Below are 22260 nucleotides of genomic sequence, written 5' to 3' on the forward strand. Positions count from 1 at the left end.
CATGCAAACTCCTTCCCAAAACATCTCAGTGCTAAATCTAGCTTGCAATTTTCAGTTTAGGAGAAAATCTTAGATTCTAAATAACTGGGATTGCTAAAAGGACAGTAAGTTTGTCCTTCAAGAGTCTCTCACACTTACAAGTGATTTAGGGTGAAAATCTAGCCTCTAAATCTGTGAAACATTAGGAGTCACTGATATCAGTCAGTTTGCTTTTGCTATTGGTGGAAAGTGGGAAAGCTGTAATTATTTCTTTACACATCATCTGATGCCTCAATTGTAAGTGGTTTTTGAGGTTATTTCAACTCCAGTTTGTGATTTGATTATTTCCTTGTGTTCATTCATCAGTTTCTTTGGCGAGAAGCAACAGCTGTTCTTGCATTTTCTTTTTTAATAAATGTATGTTTGCATTTGGGTGGCTCAGTGGTTAGCACTGTCGCCTCACAGCAAGAAGGTCACTGGTTTGAGTCCTTGCTGGGCCAGCTGGCATTGTCATAGTGTTAGACTATGTGTCTCTGAGTGAATGTGAGTGTTTGGGTGTTTCCCAGTAATGGCAGTTGTGGCTGGAATGGCGTCCACTGTGTGAAACATACGCCGGAATAGTTGGTGGTTCATTCTGCTGTGGTGACCCCTGATAAATAAGGGACTAAGCAAAAGGAAAATGTAGGAATGAGTGTTTGCATTAAATTTTGTTTGTCTTTCACTCTGCCATGATTATTTTCCTCTTTTAATCAAAAGGCTGTTTACAAAAATTTATTTCTCAATATATATATATATATATTTTTTAATAGTGCTAGTATATAAAGATTAAAAATAATTCTATTTTTGATTTCAAAACTATTTATTATTTAGTCCCACAGTTATGATGTATGTTTAGCACATATTTAGCCTGAAAAAACAAAAAAATCCACTTATTGTTTTCAAGAAGTGCACATGGGGCTGACAGTTAACTCCAACATATACTAGATCATTAGAGACATGCACATTTTTGTCCTTGACTTTAATATAGCAACAAATCACTCCCTACAATATTTTATGAATAAATCTCTAACAGAGACCCCTTCCCTATCAGCTAATCACTGTGGGAATAGTTAATAAGCATGTTGACGTCATCCACAGTCACTAGTTAAATCTCGCCATAAACTCTCAGCTTTTAACTTTTCTTAATTCTGTCTCAGCAGCTTTGTGAATGGATTTTAAGAGATCACATCTAAAAACGCTTACCAAAACAAAACTCTACACTCATAAGGCCTTTTTACACGAGACATTGAGTAACAAGCAGCAAACCATGGGTGGTTTTGCTGCCAATGCAGAGGCAGAGCTTAAGTATTGCACATGTACCCAACATCCTACCGCTTTAATATTTATCACGATAATTATTGAATCTTTTTGTGAGCTGCACGGCAGCTGAATTGAATTGAATTTTATTTGACAGATTTTAGACAAGCTGTACAAAAATACAAGTATCTCATACATTTTAAAATAAAAACTGTCGAGGATAAAGACACAATAAAGCCCTGGGCTTGTTTCCATTGTGGTCATCCCTATAAATAAACACGATGTATGACTTCAAAGTACAGATGATGCATAAAACAAACAGTATTATAAAACATTTTAAAACAGGAACAAAATATTTCACAAATACAATTATTACTTCATTCATTCATTTTTCTTTTCGGCTTAGCCCCTCCATCAATCAGGGGTTGCCACAACGGAATGAACCACCAACTTATCCAGCATATGTTGCATGCAGTGGATGCCCTTCCAGCTGCAACCCCATTATCAATCAAGTAACATATAAAATAAAACATCCTCGTCCTCCATGCAAACTAATTATCCTCATAAAACAACCATCTTTTGATCGCCTTTTTGAACCTCCTTAAATCTTTTATTTCCTTGATCGGTTTTGTTAATTTGTTCCACATGATTGCACTTGTATATAAAAACATATTCTCCCCACTAAACTTCTAAATTAAAATAAACAAATATTAAAATTACAACCTCTAGTATTGTATGAATGCTGTTTCCTCACCATTAGAAAATAGTTAATCAAATAACTAGGAACCACATTATTACATGTTTTACATACCATTCCCAGTTTTAAAAAACATACCCTATTACTAACAGTTATCATGCCTTATTCTTTTAAAAAAAAACTCTGTGCAAATGTGCTCTGGGATGAATTTTTTTAATTATTCATACTAATTTATTTTGTGCCTTTTGCAATTTTTCCTTTATACTCTGTGAGCAGCTACTATACCAAAATGAGGTAGCATAATCAATATGGGGTTGAATCAAAGCGCTATTTAAAGGAATGATTATTATTATTACTATTATTATTAATCAAAGAACTGATTATTAAAAACAGTCCATGTCACATTTTGCTGAGCTCATAACAGAAAGTTTAAAACAGAGGAAAGGAATTTTTTGATGGATTCAAAGAATTGTAGCATCCATCTACAATATCTTTTTTTGAACATTAGTTCATGCTTCATGTATTGAACTATATATTGGATTACAAAAAAAAATCATAATTTGACATGAACGTTTAGTTTCTCCACCTCCTTTTGTCCATTACAGCTGGGAAAATAAGTATTGAACACATCATGTTTTTTTTTCTGGGAATAATATTTCTTAAGGAGCTGTTGAAATTTCTTGCTGAAATATCCACTCTGGTTTAATCTTCATCATCCTGCTAATGTAGATGTTGGACTAAAGCAGTTGATATTAATTTACCTTGACGAAGGGTAGAGGATTGCTGAAGAACTACTGAGAGATTTCAGCTGCTATCTGGGCTTTCCATTCCTTTTTACACCTCCTTTCCTTCATGTGTTCAATACTTTTTACCTGTCACATATGGATTTCTTTGGTTGTTACCAACATCTAGTGAAAAATCAACGTCACTTTTAAAAACATGTTTTCTGAGAAAAATGTGACGTGTTCAACATGGGCTGTGTATACTTACTGCTACTTTTGTGAAATAATGTTTGTTTCTCATTTTATAGCAGAGCCCTTTAGGTGAAATTAACCTCCTAATTCGTCTTTAAAGTTATGTTTCCCTCAAATATTTGTTTAAAGAGTGGCTAATCCTCAAAAATAACTCCACTTGTGCTAAATAAAATTAAAAAATCACAGTAATAATGACAATAATTAATAATACAAGGACAAATTTCCATTGTTTTATTTAGTTTTTAGTAAATACAAATGTGAGCTTGACAAGTTTATTTATAACAGCATCCACTCTGAGAGAAAGCAGCCTCCGCACGACAATTCCACTGCTTACTGCGTTCCATGTGAACGGGCCTTTACTGCTAATCATATGTTTTTGTACTACATGGCCAGATTTAGGTTTTTTTATTTCTCTCTGTGTGTTCTTTCCTCTCCTTAGGATCTTTGTTCAGACTGGGTGAGTGTATGAACACATACTGGCAGCAGAAGAAGCTGATGGCTCCAGGTTGTGAGCCGGCAGCTGTGAGATTCATGATGAACGCTCTTCAGCCGCTCAGTTTAGGACAGAGTCTGGCAGGAGCCGGAGGAGGAGGATTCCTGTTCTTACTCACCCGCGAGCCTCAGCAGAAGGAAACAGTGAGGGAAATTCTCACTAACATACAGGTGAGGCTAAGGAGCCGGTTCAACAGGTACACAGAGAAACAAGGAAATGTGATGAAGAGTGTTTGTGTAATTCTTTCTAAACGGATCTCCTTGCACTCCTCTCTTCATTTAATAACAGCAAGTTAAAATCAACAGCACTGGTTGCTGAAAGACCTTTGTGTTTGTGTTTATTGACTTAAGTTACTTTCCTTTGAACTATTAGTCAAATAGAAGAGTATACATGTTTGTTTCTGACTGGTGTTGTTTTGACAGGGTATCGGCTCCTTCAGTGTTCATTTAGTGGATCTGGATATGGAGGGGATCTCAGTCATTCAGAAGAGCTCTGAACATTCTTAACAACAGCAGACAACATATTTTAAAGGGCCTTAAATCTAGTTTTAGAATATATTTATGTAAATATGGTATTCATGAAATCTTTAATTTGTTTTATATGATATAAAATGCTTCAAAAGACATCTTGGCTGATTTTACTCTTTCTTAAATGTGTTTTTGACTGCACTGTACAACAAAAGTACTCATATTAAGATTAAATGATTTTATTGTCCATCTTGTGACTGTTTTAGTGTCATTTTTTAATGATTGGGCCTCTATAATGTGTTTTCATTGTGGGATTATTAGTTTTTTTTTTTTTATAGTTTAGAGTTGTCAGATGTTGTCAGCTTTTGAAATATTTGGAGTTGAAGATAAACTGATCTACTTTTTTTCTTTAAATACCTTTGCACATCATCTTCTTATGGCAAACCATTTTAGTATTTACGGCAAGTTAAATTATTTGAGATTGATATTTTACATATTTCAAATAATCTTAATTTAAATTTGACTAGTAAGAATAAAATTGAATCAGTAAAAGATTAGTAGATTAGTAAAAAATGTAGCCTATATACATTTTGAATTTACCAAGATTTTGTATTATCCAAGATATCTGTAATAATGCTGTAGATATCTTCAGCTGTCTTCAATATCTTCAAATGTGGATGAGCATTGATTATAAAAGATTACATCAGATAATATATTTATTCGATTTTACAACTTTACATCAGAGCAATAATCATGACAAAATGTAAAAACAAAAGGACAGGTTATTATAGCCTTTTGGGTTCTAGTAATACTACATTGTCATACACTCAAATAATAATATTACAATTTTAAAAAGATGTCTAAATTAATTATCATGTCAAAATTAATCTGTACATATCAGAAAATATTTTTAAATCAAAGTCCTTGGAAGAACATGCTATATGCAATAGCACTGTAGAAACACATGACTAGTCAAAAGAATATTGTATGTGTTCGGTGTAATATTATGACCAGCCATAAACATGCTACAGATATCTTAATTTTAATTACGAGTTATTCAAACTGCAAAATGTATATCGAAATGGAAATTTTACTCCCCAAAATAAATTACTAGTACACACGGGGCGTTAAATGGTAAATAGCTTGCCATACTGCGTCGAAAGCACCTGTGAAAGTAAATCCAGTCAGACAGGAAAGGTAAAATCGACTAGACTGACACAACTCCTGCTGAGACAGTATCAACTAAAACGGACAAAAGTAAGTATTAATTTCAAAAACTTAGGTTAATTTTGTTTATAGCTAATATAGATAGTTAAGCCTAACTAAAATACTTTAAAACCACACGAGTTATATTTATTTATTTATTTTATTCCTGTCAGACTTTCACTTTCACATTAACCATTTTAAAACATTAACCACAATAAAAGTTTTTTTAATCATATTTTTTAAGAGTTTTTTTTTCCTCAGAAAAGGTATTACAGTATGGTTGTATTTTCGAGTGTCTGGCTGTAACGATGCAAAACATGCTTTGAGAGGAATCACCGGATTCTCGTTATTTTGCCACAAATAAATTTTGTGATATTATAATTTTTATTTATTTATTCACACTTGATTTATTTATAAGAGTTCTGTTGATTAAGCAAAACGATTTATTTCTCTGAGAGTTCATAATTAACATAGGATGCTGTTCGATGGCGGTCAAGAGAGGGATTCATTATTATTAGTGTAAATGTAGTTATAGACATATTTTTGTAAAGCTTTTGTTTACTCCAAAATGCATGTTAGGATCCATATTTCTTGTTCTGTATTTGCACAGATGGTATTCAACATCTCTCAGAGCTGAGTATTAAAGAGATCGAGAAGCCCCTGTCTGCAGCCCGCAGATCTGGGCGGGGATGAATGTGGGGCGGGGCTGCACATTCAGCCACGCCCACATGTAATTTCATTGGTTAGTGGAAACGCAATAGCGTGAATGCCCACTACGTGGTGTCAGTAAACAGGAAATGCATGTACAATTTCTTAAATATTGTTTTTATTGTTAATAAACACAAAAATGCACAAAAGTGGGCATTCTTGACGAGTGTTTTATATGTTAATTATGTTAACAGTTATGTGAATTTCATAATGGTATTTTTCCTGCTAAAAAATATTACAAAAGACTCAAAAGACTCTTTTCACAATGGTGTCACTTCAGAAACGCAGTGATTTTAGTTCTGATATTTTAATGGTTTATTATTTTGCTTCAAAATGCAAATGCATATTGCATATTTACAGCAAATAAAGGTGGAGTCTGAAAAAATAAATAAAAATGCAGTGCTCTTAGTTCAGTTAAATTTTTTCCCTTTGAATAGGAGAGTTCTCTGGAAAATTTACAATTGAAAATATTAAAATTATACTATTAAAAATATTGGGCATGTGTCCAATTGTTTCTCTTTCAATACTGCACTGCTTTGAGTTTTATTAAGAGCAGGGATAAGCTATTATTTATTAAGGGAAGTATATGTTTGTAACCTTTTTACTTATTAAATCAGATTATTTCATCATATAATGGATTTATTTTTACTTTGACGCTGCTATGAATATACATGTATATGATCTGTTATATGTAAATGTTCCAGCATGAGTAAAAAAAATTTATTATTTTTTTTCATATTACATGGTGTGTCATCTATGAATGCAATCAATTTCATTATTTATTATTTACTAATCCATTAAAGTTTTGTTCAGTTTCTCCATTTGAAAGAAGACAGTGCTCTGCTGCCACCTACTGAGTGGTTTTAATATCTGTTCTACAATTTAATTAATAAGTTACAAATAATTTCATAATCTAATATTACTGAATTAAAATGCAGTCTTCTTGGTTTTATTTTTGTATTATTTGTAAATACAGGGTAAATACTTTAATACCACTTTCTAACAACCCTTCTGGATCCATTTCTGCACTGTAGATCTTTAAAAATATTTTTATAATGATTTTGTTTGGTTATTAAGAGTCACGTACAACATTGTTATTCTATTTCATTTAATTAGAATAATAAATACACTGAATATTATATTAATAGTGTGGCACAAACGGCCAGTTTTATTTATTACTTATCTATCTGGACATAAATTAATGAAAATAAATTTGACATTAATAAGTGCAGCACTCGTGTAAACTTCTGATTTTTTTATTTGACAAATCCTGATAAATAAATACCAACACAAAGCAATACACTCAGTTGAAAGTCCCTCTTTCTCGGTTCAAGTAAAAATCTGGCAGATCTGTGTTTTTTAGATGTCAGATGTCTCACCTACAGGACATCTGTGTATGCACATGCACACGTACAAAAGGAAGACTGACAATTTATAGAAAATATTAATAATAATTTAAGATACAGCAGTTTGTGATTATTATCTTTAATAAACATAAAAACAATTATATATTTTTTACAGGGAAATTCCTCTACAGCATTAAAGTAACAATCTGCAGTAAAAAGTGCTTGGCATATTCTGTACTCTTTATCATGTGTACACACACACACACACACACACACACACAGCCTGCTTCTTGAATTTTGGATTACTGACAATGGCACGGCGAGGCAGTGGCGCAGTAGGTAGTGCTGTCACCTCACAGCAAGAACGTTGCTGGGTCGCTGATTCGAACCTCGGCTCAGTTGGCGTTTCTGTGTGGAGTTTGCATGTTCTCCCTGCCTTCGTGTGGGTTTTCTCCAGATGCTCCGGTTTCCCCCACAGTCCAAAGACATGCGGTACAGGTGAATTGGGTAGGCTAAATTGTCTGTAGTGTATGAGTGTGTGTGTGAATGTGTGTGTGGATGTTTCCCAGAGATGGGTTGCGGCTGAAAGGGCATCTGCTGCGTAAAAACCTGCTGGATAAGTTGGCGGTTCATTCCACTGTTGTGACTCCGGATTAATAAAGGGACAAAACCGACAAGAAAATGAATGAATGAATGAATGAATGACAATGGCTCAGCAGGTCCTGGATGTCAGTGAGAGTTGCAGAAATGTAACATCACCATCCTGTGTGACAACTCTCAGTAGGATCCACTGCAGGATCTCAGGCGGCATCTGTACAAAATAACCAACAATCATCAACATGTCGCTTAACATACAGTATATTAAAGTTAAACTCAAGGAATTAAATATGTTTGCACTAGGCATGCCCCTTCCTCACATTCCCCTCTGCATAAGTTTCATGCATGGGTTATAAAGTAAACAAAAAAAAAGAGAACATGAAGTGTAAATAAAAATAAAAATTATTAAATGCACAAATCTATTAAAACAAAAGGAGAGAAAGAACTGAGGTAAAATAAAATAAAACAGAGAATATGCTCCTAAGGAATCATAGTGATGATTATATATCAATGCCAATGATCTGCAAACAGAATGTAGTATAGATCACTAAGTTAAGAATCAAGTTTTATATTGTACATATTTAGCAATAACATTACCAGAGTATATAAATTAGAGAACATGCCACAAAGAAAAATATATTTTGTTATCTTTGATATTAATAAACTTCATGTGATGGACTGTCTTCTAAGTGAATAAAACCACCAACTGTACGATCAACCTGGAAAACGCCAACCCTAACACAGAAAACATTTTTTTAAGGCTTTAAAACTTCATATCTCCTTAAAGGCCTTAAATTAAATAAATGACACATAATACGTGAGGTGTACTGCACTATAATTTGACCATTTACATGACAGAAGATGTGTACTTACCATGCAGAGATGAAAACCGGAATCAAAAGCATACATTACATCAACGTCTGTTTCCGTGAACCAATGAAAGACTTGTAGGCGGAGTGACATGTTTAATCCCGCCCATTTATGGGCGGGGCTGCACATTCAGCCACGCCCCGTATTCAGCCCCGCCCCGATCTGCGGGCTGCAGACGGGTGTACTTGAAGAGATCTGCTCAGTGTGTGAAGAGACATGGAGAAGCAGCAGACAAACACATCACTGTCATTGAAGCTCCAGGATGGTGGAGAGATGACTGTAGAGAAGAGTCCAGAGTTACTGAAAAAGGAGATTCTGCTCAGTGTGTCTCTGTGTCCTCCAGGACCACACGCTCTACTGCTGAACATACGTGTGGACACTGTGTTTAAAGAGACTAAAAGAAAAGAGCAGAAGAACAAAAGAAGAGGATTAAGAAACAGAAAGAAAACATCAGATCACAGATGAGTGAGTGAAAATCAAATGATATGTGTGTATTGAAATAATCTTTTTTAATATTATTGTATTACTCTTTAGTAATATAGATAAATTACAGCCAAATAATCTGAGCAGTGGTGTTCAAGTGTCCTGTAGATGTTCTGCAGTGAATTTCATTGTAAAGTGAGCAGGTTTGATCAGCCGCATTAAGCTCAGGAACTACACATGCTTTAAATGAAAGAAAATCTCTTTTATAAAGCAGCGGCAACAATATGCAGACTCAGTAATATTGAATATTTGTGAATGGTCTCTCCAGATATTTTATACAGTTGCTTTTCAATATATTCACTGCCAAACTGAACAATTTAATACATTTTAAATAGTTATCTAAATGTTTGTGCTATGGCCCATTCACATCAATAATGCTCAGTTAAATTATAATCACAAAGTATAAAAAAAACGTAATTTTACATCACACATTTAAAAATTGATAATGACAGAGGAAAGATTGTTGAAATTACTTGCAGAGCCCTGAAAATATTGACAGTCAAATTTACATCAAAATCCATTTGACCTTTTAGCGTAGTTAAGAACTCAAATTTATTTATTTTCATCAGAATGCTATTTAATAATTATGTCAATATCAGTTTGCCTGAAAGTAAATCAACCTGATAGTGGGGAATATTTATTTACTTAATTTGTATCCTAATAAATAATAAACTGTTTTTTATCAAGTCACAAACCGAAAAATGTTTTAATGAGCTCTATACCCTGAATCTGAAGTCTCAAACCATCGTACAATAAATTGTCCCTGAATGTTAGACTTTTTTAATTTTTTTTTTTATTTTGCCTTTAATTAAAAATCTACATAAGAAAAAAGTCTAATGTTTCTGTAAAACATTCATACATCTTGAAAAGTGCTTTTATTTTTTTAGTTCCAAGGATCAGCAACCTTTCTGAATCTGAGAAGCTGAAATACAAACATTTGCAAAAATGGGTTTTGTTCACTGTTTGTTTCAGGTGAAGCTCAACGTCTCTCAGAGCTGAGGATTGTGTTGATGGGGTCTAGATTTGCTGGTAAGAGTTCATCAGGAAACAGCATCCTGTGCAGAGAAGAGTTTGACTGGAAGAGATCTGCTCAGTGTGTGAAGAGACATGGAGAAGCAGCAGACAAACACATCACTGTCATTGAAGATCCAGGATGGTGGAGGAATTACACTGTAGAGTTCAGTCCAGAGTTACTGAAAGAGGAGATTCTGCTCAGTGTGTCTCTGTGTCCTCCAGGACCACACGCTCTACTGCTGGTCATACGTGTGGACACTGTGTTTACAGAGACTGAGAGAAAAGCAGTGGAGGGTCATCTGGGTCTTCTGGGTGAGAGAGTCTGGAGTCACACTATAGTGCTGTTCACTCGTGGAGACTCTCTTTCAGACACATCTATAGAGCAGCACATCGAGAGTGAAGGCCAGGAGCTCCAGTGTCTGCTGGACAAATGTGGGAACAGATATCATGTTCTCAACAACAACAGCAGAGACCACACTCAGCTGCTGGAGAAGATTGAGGAGACTGTGGCACAAAACTATGCCGGCCATTTTGAACTAGACAGAGAGATTTTACAGGAGGTGAAGGAGAGAAGAAGAGCAGAGGAAAAGAGAGCAGAAGAACGAATGAAGAGGATGAAGAAACAGAGAGAAATCATCAGATCACAGATGAGTGAGTGAATGAAATTATCTGTGCATATTGAATTACAGGCAAATTCAGGCAAACCTGAAACTGTCACAGTCAAGTGTCCTCCGTGGGAGCATTCTGAGGATATATGATATAATCTATATAAGATAAATGAATTTTAAGAAAAAAAATGAAGAGGATGTAGAAGATCTCTATGAAGAAGTTTATTCTGCACAGCAGTCTCAAAGTACACAGCAGTATCTTGGGTTCAGCCGAGTCAGAATGAACACTGAACAATGTCAAACCTTTTCTACAGTTTTAGTTTACTGTGTTTAAAGGTGCAGTAGGTGATCTGTCAGAATGCTAGAATCAACATAATAGCTTAGAATTTTTACGACCCTCCCCTGCCTTCCAAAGCCATGCCTCCTTAAGTCTAAAAGGCACCCTGATCAGATATAACATGTCATTCACTAGTTAGAAAACTCTATAGAGACACGCACATACTGTCTAACAGTATTCAGGTGCAGAAATTGAATAATTGCCACACAAAAAAAATGCTTTCCTTGCTGTTTTGTCTCATTTTTAGTCCAAATATCAAAACAATCTTAGATCAAGTAAAAATATTGTTTAGTTTTCACTGTCAGAAAAAAAATACATGAAAATTAGAAGTTTTTTATTAAAACAAGCAGAATGTTTGCCAGTAGGGTAAGTAAAATAATCTTGTGTTTGCTTTGGAATGAAGATATTTGGACTAAAAACAAGACAAGAATTTTAAATAAGATTTTTTTTTTCATAAAACATATAAATAGCCGTTATTAAATACAATTCTGTAGCTTCTGGTCAACTATAATTCAGACTCAACATTGCATATCTTTGCAATGTGACTTTTGCAGATGAACACAGTGTGATATTGATGCTGAAACGATATATTGTGCAGCCCCTGAATTTGAGACTTTAAATCTTAAATTTCACCTTTCATCAAACATCAAAAAAATCATCCAGGTGCTCCAGTTTCCACAGCCCAAAGACATACAGTGTAGGTGAATTGAATAATGTAAATAGGCCTGTGTGTGTGTGTGTGCGCGTGCGTGCGTGCGTGCGTGTGTGTGTGTGAATGTGAATGTGAGAGTGTATGGGTGTTTTCCAGTACTGTGTCTCTCTCTCTGTGTGCGTGTGTGTGTGCGTGTGTGTGTCTCTGTCTCTGTGTGCGTGTGTGTGTGTGTGAATGTGAGAGTGTATGGGTGTTTTCCAGTACTGTGTCTCTCTCTCTGTGTGCGTGTCTGTGTGCGTGTGTGTGTCTCTGTCTCTGTGTTTGTGTGTGAATGTGAAAGTGTATGGGTGTTTTCCAGTACTAGATTGTGGCTGGAATGGTGTCTGCTGCATAAAACATATGCTAGAATGGTTGGCGGTTCATTCTGCTGGGGCGCCCCCTGATAAATAAGGGATTAAGCCAAAGGAAAATTGATCAATGAAAAAGGATGTCTAACGTTTTGTTTTATTGTGGAGCCCACTGTTTTTCTTCACTAATTAAATGTATGTGGAGCAGAGATTTACACAGAACTGCTGTACACAATTTATCATAAAGTTTAATTTGTTCTGTGTTTAAGGTCACACTCAGCGTCTCTCAGAGCTGAGGATTGTGTTGATGGGGTCTAGATTTGCTGGTAAGAGTTCATCAGGAAACAGCATCCTGTGCAGAGAAGAGTTTGACTGGAAGAGATCTGCTCAGTGTGTGAAGAGACATGGAGAAGCAGCAGACAAACACATCACTGTCATTGAAGCTCCAGGATGGTGTAGGAATTACACTGTAGAGTTCAGTCCAGAGTTACTGAAAGAGGAGATTCTGCTCAGTGTGTCTCTGTGTCCTCCAGGACCACACGCTCTACTGCTGGTCATACGTGTGGACACTGCATTTACAGAGACTGAGAGAAAAGCAGTGGAGGATCATCTGTGTCTTCTGGGTGAGAGAGTCTGGAGTCACACTATAGTGCTGTTCACTCGTGGAGACTCTCTGTCAGACACATCTATAGAGCAGCACATTGAGAGTGAAGGCCAGGAGCTCCAGTGGCTGCTGGACAAATGTGGGAACAGATATCATGTTCTCAACAACAACAGCAGAGACCACACTCAGCTGCTGGAGAAGATTGAGGAGACTGTGGCACAAAACTATGCCGGCCATTTTGAACTAGACAGAGAGATTTTACAGGAGGTGAAGGAGAGAAGAAGAGCAGAGGAAAAGAGAGCAGAAGAACGAATGAAGAGGATGAAGAAACAGAGAGAAATCATCAGATCACAGATGAGTGAGTGAATGAAATTATCTGTGCATATTAAAATAATCTTCTGTTTTCATAATATTTTTACTTCTTTACTAGTAAAGATCATACAGGAGTCACAATGATCTGAGCAGTGGTGTTCAAGTGTCCTGTAGATGTTTTGCAGTGAATTTTATTGTAAAGTGAGCAGGTTTGACCGGCCGCGTGAAGCTCAGGAGCTACAAGTGCTTTAACGGAAAGAAAATCTCTTTTATGAAGCAGCGTCAACAATATGCAGACTCAGTAATATTGAATACTTTTGAATGATCTCTCCAGATATTTATCGCAGTTGCTTTTCAACATGTTTACTGGCAAACTGAACAATGCAAGTCATTTAAATTTTAATCATAAGTTAGTGTTTAGGCCCATTCACATAAATAATGCTCAGTTGAATTATAATAATAAAGTATAAAATTTTTATTCCACATCACACATTTCAAATAATGATAACAACACTCAGGAAAGATATTGTTCATATCTCTTGCAGAGCGTTATAAACACTGACAACCAAATTGATATCGAAATTCATTTAAACTTTTAGTGCAGTTAAAAAGTTATTTGAGTTAAACTCAAATTAATTTATTTATTTATTTTCATCAGAATGCTTTCCAAAGGCGGCACAGTGGCGCAATGTGTAGTGCTGTTGCCTCACAGCAAAAAGGTAGCTGGGTTGAGCCTCGGTGGGTCAGTTGGCATTTCTGTGGAGTTTGCATGTTCTCCCCTTGTTCATGTGGGTTTCTTCCTGGTGCTCTGGTTTATCTCACAGTCCAAAGACATGCAGTACAGGTGAATTAGGTAGGCTAAATTGTCCATAGTGTATGAGTGTGTATGAATGTTTCCCAGAGATGGGTTGCAGCTGGAAGGGCATCCGCTGTGTAAAACATGTACTGGATAAGTTGGTGGTTCATACCTCTGTGGCGACCCCAGAGTGATAAAGGGACTTAGCCGAAAAGAAAATAAATAAATAAATGACAATGCTCCCCCAGAGGACATTTAATAATAATGCAAATTTCAGCTTTGCCTGAAGGAAAATCAACCTGATAGTGGGGGAATATTTATTTACTTAGTTCTTACCCTTAATATATATATATATATATATATATATATATATATATATATATATATATATATATATATATATATATATATATTATAACCAGTTCTTTTGAGTCACAAGCCTGACAATGTTTTATGAGCTCTATACTGTGAATCTAAAAAGTCTCAAAGCCCCATGCAATAAATTGTCCCTGAATGTTGGACTTTTTTTCTTGGATTTTTTATTTTGCCTTTAATTAAATGTCTAAAGAACAAGAACATCTAATGTTTATATAAAATATATTCATACTTCTTGAAAATTGCTTTTATTTCCTTAATTTAAAACATCAGCAATTTTTTGGAATCTGAGAAGCTGAAGTTTCTGTTCAGCACTGTTTGAGCAAAAAAAAAAAAAATTCTGGACCACAGTGACTGTTTTCCACTTATTATATGTATATGGAGCAGAGCTATACATACACACAGAACTCATTAATTAATTAATTCATTTATGTATTCATTTTCTTTTCGGCTTAGTCCCTTTATTAATCTGGGGTAGCCACAGCGGAATGAACCGCCAACTTATGGAGCAAGTGATTACGCAGCGAATGCTTTTCCAGCTGCAACCCATCTCTGGGAAACATCCACACACAATCATACACTACAGACAATTTTGCCTACCCAATTCACCTGTACCGCATATCTTTGGTGTAGGGATGGTATACAGTTTGACCCAAAGAATGACCAGTCTGGTAGATGAAGAAGAGCCGGAGTCAGAGATTTAAATAAATCAAGTTCACTGAAAATAGTTTGCAGTTTTATTAGCAGAAGCCAGCTTCAACACTCGCAATGAGTTCCTAGGCCGCTCTGCTTACAATCACCAATCAATAACAATTATACTCTCACATAACGTCATTAACTGCGTCATACATATAGGTGTTCTAACCTGATTGGTTAAAGCACAGATAAACTAGGAAAATTTCCACAAGGGGTTTGTGCTTACAATTCTGAACAATATCTTAAGCATATACGTCAGACATCCCTTAGACTGATTAGAGCTGGCTCCAGACCTGTGAAACGGATCAACAATCGAATAGAACACACACACACTTAAAGTATAATCTGTTTCTTATACAAGGCTGAGCGTACTCTCAGCCGTCTTTATCAAAACTGGTTAAAAAACGGTATAATCTACATTCAGGCAGTTATATTACTATACAAAGTTTATCTTGAATAAAAGTAAAATCACTTTAAAAGATTTAACCGTAAAAATAACAAAATCACTTTAGACATTTTAGACAGTAATAACTACTAGAAACAACATTAGAAACAGTTGATTCCTGTCCTCAACCCTCAGTTCCACTCAAGGTCTCCGTGACCTCTGACCTAGTTTGGTGGCTTCTGAAAATAGTTATAAAGAGACAGGCAAATGTGCTGAACATTCTTATATTAAGCAATGTGTTAACTTATTAATTAATTAAAATCAATTTATAGTTAAATACTCATTCAAATGATCAAATAATTATATTTAATAAAAAAAATCATGAGAAACAAGATGATGAGAAAAGGATAAACGTTGTTCCATAATGAGACGGATTGGAAAGCAGAAATCCGAATCCTTCATTGGACTGTGGGGTAAACCCACGCAAACACAGGGAGAACATGCAAACTCCACACAGAAACACCAACTGACTCAGCCGAGGCTCGAATCAACGACCTTGCTGTGAGGCGAAAGCACTACCTACTCCGCCATTGCGTCGCCACACACTGAACTATTGTACACAATTTATCATAAAGTGTAGTTTGTTTTTTGTTTAAGGTCACACTCAGCATCTCTCAGAGCTGAGGATTGTGTTGATGGGGTCTAGATTTGCTGGTAAGAGTTCATCAGGAAACAGCATCCTGTGCAGTGAAGAGTTTGACTTGAAGAGATCTGCTAAGTGTGTGAAGAAACATGGAGAAGCAGCAGACAAACACATCACTGTCATTGAAGCTCCAGGATGGTGGAGTAATTACACTGTAGAGTTCAGTCCAGAGTTACTGAAAGAGGAGATTCTGCTCAGTGTGTCTCTGTGTCCTCCAGGACCACACGCTCTACTGCTGAACATACGTGTGGACGCTGCATTTACAGAGACTGAGAGAAAAGCAGTGGAGGGTCATCTGGGTCTTCTGGGTGAGAGAGTCTGGAGTCACACTATAGTGCTGTTCACTCGTGGAGACTCTCTGTCAGACACATCTATAGAGCAGCACATTGAGAGTGAAGGCCAGGAGCTCCAGTGTCTGCTGGACAAATGTGGGAACAGATATCATGTTCTCAACAACAACAGCAGAGACCACACTCAGATCAAGCAGCTGCTGGAGAAGATTGAGGAGACTGTGGCGCAAAACAACGGTGGCCATTTTGAGTTTATAGGACTTATAAAATTTTTTACACCAAAATCCAGTTTAGTCTCTAAATGTGTGCTGTGTACTAATCTTCTCTGTTGTCATTATTACAATAGTTAGAGATGACGGACATGGTTCTCAGTCACCACGATCAAGCATTGGTTCATCACGTTCCATAGATTCAGGAGTTCTAAAAAGATTTGGCAGCATAGAAGTGTATCCACCATCCTGTGAGTGTCTTTTGTTTCCTTTGTCTCATGAACTTGATACTAAAAGAAACTTTCCAAACCAAATAATCCTACCGAGTGACAGAAGAGATAAAAATGAATAAATAAATAATCCAGAGTCTTGCTGAGGAATGATTGCTCCAAGATTTTAATACAACAATAAGTTTTACTCCACTTTTAATCTTCTTTTAAGGGTCTGCTCACATATCGCATCTAAAAGCGTGAGGCGCGTCACTTCTTGGTGTCTGTCGTTGCTAGGCTATTTTTCTAGATCATGACAAACCTATGCTGTACTTTCTTTTATGAAGGAAATTATATAAAAAGCCTCCTGTCCTCAATGGAAATAATGAACTTGAGTGCACTGTTTACATGTTGTGTCTTTAATGCACAGTTGATTTTTGACCTGTTTACCCACCTTGGTGAGATGTTAGCACAGAATAAAGTTGTCAAAATGTTTATTGTTTATGGCTGTGGGACAAATTTATGATAGATAATTAAAATGATCCCCAAAAACCTTAAAGACAGGACCAAAAAGGTTGTACTACAAAGGCTGGCTACACATGTGGTGTGGACAGATATTATTTTAATATTAATATTATTTGAAGAGTTGCATTGTAGACAAGCCTCAAAAGGATAGTTCATCCAAAAAGAAAAATTACCTCATCATTTATTCACCAAGGAAGATAATTTAAAGAATGCTGGATGCTGAGACCAATTGAGTTTCATCATCTACAAACTTATTAATGAGTCATTGGGGGACAAAATTACCAGCATTTTTAATATTTTGTGTTGTACAGTTATGCTGATCATTTTAAAAATTTGACTAGCAGGAATCGAGGTTGGGAGGGAAATGACCACACACACACACACACACACACACGCACACGCACACGCACACGCACACGCACACGCACACGCACACGCACACACACACACACACACACAAAAAGTGAGCATATGTGAAAAAAATTATTTTAAGTTGATCAAAAACATTATCAATAGTTGATCAACTGTACCCTGATTCTTTTGATATCAGTGAATTATGTTCATACGAATGCTGTAATAAAGATTACACAGTCAGAGATTAATATCACAATAATTTTCTTTCTCCTTTTTTCTTCTCAGTGAGCGGAGATGATTGGTCAGACACATCGTCTCTGGGAAGCTCAGTTCATGGTTCATTATGATCTCGATCAGCAGCAGATGGTGAATCAGTTTGTAGATCAAGATGCTCTAAAGCCTCTTCTCACAGTTCAGGATATGGGTCTTTGAGATCCATCCCTGAATCTGTAGAGCGATCAGAAACCAAAAGCGCACACAGAAAACTTAAAAGCTGAAAACTTTTAATAATTTTTAAGAAGCCTGATAAATAAGGATTTAAGAACCGAAGACCTGAATCATTATTTGGTAGTGTTAAATTACAGCTTTATTACAACCTGTTTGTGTATTTCAAATAGATTTGAATATTTTTGTTAACAACTAAATAATGTCAATTATTTGTTACTTCTTTTAAGATTTAGACTGAGTGGACAAACATCATTCGGTACACACAGCTATCATCTATATTCATTGAGTATAGTTTGTGTTTTATATAAATATTGAACATGTTCACTTTGACTTTTAAGCTCTGTTTGAATAAGATGTGTAACATTAACAACATTAATATCTGATTTTCTGTAAAGCTGCATTATAAAAAGTTGTATATAGATAATTGTCTCAATGTATAGTTAAACACATACATGATAATAAAGAATGTGCAAATCTTTACATTGTGATACAGCGAATGCAATGTTGAGTATTGTCCAGGGTCTTTAAAACGTTTCAAAGATCAACAAATCTTTAAAGGGCACCTATGTTGAAAATCCTCTTTTCTAAGCTGTTTGAACAGAACTGTGTGTTGGTATAGTGTTTCCACAGTCATATTGGGGTGATAGAAACACAATAAATCTTTTTTAAAATTTCCTGACATCATAATAGGATCCAAATCCCTTCCATTTTGAGGCCAACCGCAACATGACGTAGGAGTGCGGTTTCCCCGCTCACTGAACTGATTGACAGCTGCATATTAACATGTTTCCATAGTAATGCATATAATCATATCAACAAGACAAGATGTGTGCAAAACAAATGGGATTAAAGGATCTGTTCATCTTTCTGTGATCATCAATTATCATCAAAGGTGATCAAGAGCCAGTTTTACAAGTTTAAAACGTTTATAAAACAGTGCATGTTTATAATGAATTACAACGATTTTACCGTCTTTATCAGCACAGCCACATGTCAGTACACAGCAGATGTATCAATCCTCTTTTTTGTACATAACAGATACCAATACAGCAGTGAATATTAACATGTATCCTGTCATATTTGCCATGCAAAAGCAGTGCAAAGTGAAATGTGTGCGCGGCAACTTTGCAATGACATTGTGTGACTCATCGAAAGGCTTGAATTAACTTGACAACAAATACATCAAATAATCATTGGGAAAGTTCTTATTGTAGTAATTCTAACAAACTTTTCGTGAGATCTGCTTTATGTGTCACTGTATTGTTTCTCTGGCTGGAGACTGAGGCCCCGTTTACAGTAGTATGTTTCAGTTTTAAAACAGCATTTTAGAATGAAAATGATCCGCGTCCACACTAGCGTTTCTGAACAGCTCTCAGTCTACATTAAAACGGAGAAACCGCACTTCACGTGACCAAACACACACTCTCTGGCATGCGCTGCAGTGTGCTTTGAGCACATAACCATATGAGAGCTGTTCATGTCAGACTTCACCGTGATATACAATTCATTTTGTTGTCTATCTAACAACATATTCCCCGCTGTTGGTCTTTTGAATCTATACTTGTTCTGTAACGTTTTGGCTGAGCGCAAAGATAAGTTAGGTTAATATCTTAAATAACGTAACTGTGGACACCGATTCTGCACAATTGACTGCCTTAATTTTCTCTATTGTGTAAATTTATTGTACGTTATACTTTTAAAATGGCCGTTATTGATTATTAAAACGGATATTCAGTGAAAGAGATGCTATGTTTCGTATTTTCAATGAAAATGAAAGGAGGCAGTGATGTCATAGGCTCCGTTTTGTTATAAATATGCATGAAGATGATGCTCGTACTATGCAGCTACATGATGCCTCAACATTTTTGATGTGTTAAGTTGCTAATATCTAAATGAATAGGCAGTTCCTCACATCATGTTTTAATTTTATTGTTAAGAGAGTGGAACAGCATAGCCAGGGTGATGTGAATGACTTTATAAAGTACACTCGGGAGTTTGTTTTCCATATCAAACTTGTGAAATCTGAACTTGCACAGAGCGGACGCAAGACTGAACTGTGTGTGTGTGTGTGTGTGTGTAGGCTACTTGAGGGAAAAAGCCCCAGAGAGGTGAATGTCTGCAGCCCCGCCTTCGTTTTTTTTTTTTTTTTTTTTTTTTTTTTTTTAGATGTCTCCGTTTTCACCCATCCACAAAGACGGAGCAGCAGCGTTTTAGAAAGAAAATGGCCTCTCCAGCGTTTTTTTAATCGCTCCGTTTTCAGGGCTCAAAAAAAATCCGGCTTAGTGTGGACGGATGGCATAACCATGGCAAAACTTATATGTCTTCAAACTAAAACGTATTAGTGTAAACGGGGCCTGAGGCACACTCTCACAGGCACGTGGGAACGGTGGGCAGGGAGAACTAGCATTAAAGACACAGGCAACAAAAACAGCTACATGGTGTTTAGAGCAGAAACATTCTGAAAGGTCTAATAAATAATTTAATGAGTGTTTTGAGCTGAAACTCAACACATTCTGGAGACACAAAAGACATTAAATCTGGAAAATATGTGCCCTTTAAATAGAGATTTTACAGCATTTGCTTTTTTTATTGGTAATGAACCATTTCATGTGCAGTAATTTGACATAAAAATATTAAAGATATATATATATATATAAAGACTGAGAATATGTTTATCTACAAAATGTAGATACAAAATATCTACAAAATGATCTCTGCAGTCAACATTTTTAATGCAGCATCCAGAGTTTAGACAATATATCCTGAAACACATCAGAGATCAACAAATTATTCCGCTCACACAAACATTTCATAAAACACATGATATTCTCTACAGGAACTGTAAACATTGTAATTCTATGTGTCCACAAAAAAGCTCCACAGTCATTGGTCAAATCAAAGCATCTGCTGTGATGACATCACTGGTTAAACTCGGGTCAGGAAGCTCAGGTTGAGGCGGCTGGGGAGCTGGAGGGTCTCGAGGGCCACAGATGACGGGTTGAAGGGGAACGTGACGGGGAAAATAATCTTAGCGTCCATCAGTAACTGGGAAGACTCCTTACGATCCTTTAATAAAGTCTGGAGAATAAAGAAAAGTAATTAAATATGTAAATCAGACTTTTAAAATACATGAAAAACAACTCTGCAGTGTTCATTTTGACAGTCATTTTTCTTTTTAAATCATGATTATTCTGATGACTTAAATTAAAGAGCATTTAAAGAGATAGTTCAGGAAAATATTTTAATTTACTAATTATTTTATTCAAATGGTTCCAAATTATTTTTTTAAACCCTCTACCTCAGGGGTGTCCAAATTCAGTCATGAAGTGCCGGTGTCCTGCATATTTTAGTTCCAACCCCAATTAAACACACCAGAACCAGCTAATCAAGCTCTAAGTATACTAAAACTTCCAAGCAGGTGTGTTGAAGGATGTTGGAGCTAAACTATGCAGGACACCGGCCCTCCAGGACTGAGTTTGGACACCCCTGCTCTATCTTTTTTGTTGTACACAGAAGATTTTGAAAAGCCATTGACATTTATAGTAAGAAAAACAAATACTATGAAAGTCAATGGTTACAGGTTTCCAACATACTTCAAAATATCTTCTTTTGTGTTCAAAAGAAACTCAAAGGTTTTTAACAGGGATGACTAAATGAAAATTTTCATTTTTGGGTGAACTATCCCTTTAAATTAAAGAATTTCTTAAAATTATCTTCAAAATCTATCCTAGGACAGGTTTTAACAGGTTTAATAATTTATATTACACTTAATTGAAGAAAAAAAAAGCTATGAGAATATACAGCAAGGAAAATAAGCATTCAACACGTCACAATTTCTCTCAGAAAATGTGTTTCTAAAGGTGCTGTTGACTTAACATTTTCACCAGATGTTGCTAACAACCAAATTAACCCATATATGCAAATAAAACACAACTAATTAGTTTATAAATGAAGTTATGTGCTCATAAAATAAAATGATACTGAAAAAGTATTGACAAAGTGTAAAAACTTGATGGTTCTGTGGGTCTCGTCTATCAAATCTGATTTTTATTTTTTATGTTCTATTGGATTCAGATCAGGTGACTGGCTGGGCCATTCTACAGCTTGATTTTCTTTCTCTGAAAGCATTTAAGAGTTTCCTTGGCTGTGTTTTGGATCATTGTCTTGGTGAAATGTCTACCCTGGTTTCATCCTGCTAATGTAGATGTTGGACTGAAGCAGCTGATATTCATTTACACTGATGAAGGGCAGAGGGTTGCAGAAGAACTACTGAGAGATTTT

The 22260-nt window shown here is 35.8% G+C and overlaps 3 protein-coding genes and 1 long non-coding RNA gene across 6 annotated transcripts in view; 3 read left to right on the top strand and 1 right to left on the bottom strand.

Moving 5' to 3' along the window:
- fcsk (fucose kinase) overlaps positions 1-4153 on the top strand; it is a 29133-nt gene extending 24980 nt beyond the window's left edge. The window contains exons 22-23 of the mRNA XM_087311667.1: positions 3386-3609; positions 3862-4153. Coding sequence (XP_087167793.1) covers positions 3386-3609; positions 3862-3945 — 308 coding nt within the window. The 3' untranslated portion in view covers positions 3946-4153. The remainder of the gene's footprint in view (positions 1-3385; positions 3610-3861) is intronic.
- A 933-nt stretch (positions 4154-5086) lies between these two features.
- On the top strand, positions 5087-5969 carry LOC147830786 (uncharacterized). Its single transcript, XR_015526173.1, has 2 exons — positions 5087-5163; positions 5723-5969. It is a non-coding gene; the product is annotated as an uncharacterized LOC147830786 (long non-coding RNA).
- A 2628-nt stretch (positions 5970-8597) lies between these two features.
- Positions 8598-18457, top strand: LOC560863 (GTPase IMAP family member 8). The gene is made up of 6 exons (XM_087311668.1): positions 8598-9098; positions 10089-10781; positions 12344-13036; positions 15900-16472; positions 16582-16695; positions 17818-18457. The coding sequence occupies exons 1-6, from the start codon at positions 9095-9097 to the stop codon at positions 17877-17879; spliced, it is 2139 nt and encodes a 712-aa protein (XP_087167794.1). The 5' UTR covers positions 8598-9094; the 3' UTR covers positions 17880-18457.
- Positions 18458-20545: 2088 nt separating this feature from the next.
- myo5ab (myosin VAb) overlaps positions 20546-22260 on the bottom strand; it is a 38398-nt gene continuing 36683 nt past the window's right edge. For all 3 annotated transcript variants that reach the window (XM_087311666.1, XM_087311665.1, XM_087311664.1), the window contains exon 40: positions 20546-21057. In XM_087311666.1, the coding sequence (XP_087167792.1) occupies positions 20905-21057 (153 nt within the window). In that variant the 3' untranslated portion in view covers positions 20546-20904. The remainder of the gene's footprint in view (positions 21058-22260) is intronic.

Source organism: Danio rerio, chromosome 25, assembly GCF_052040795.2.
Source record: "Danio rerio strain M-AB ecotype USA chromosome 25, GRCz13ab, whole genome shotgun sequence".
NCBI lineage: Eukaryota > Metazoa > Chordata > Actinopteri > Cypriniformes > Danionidae > Danio > Danio rerio.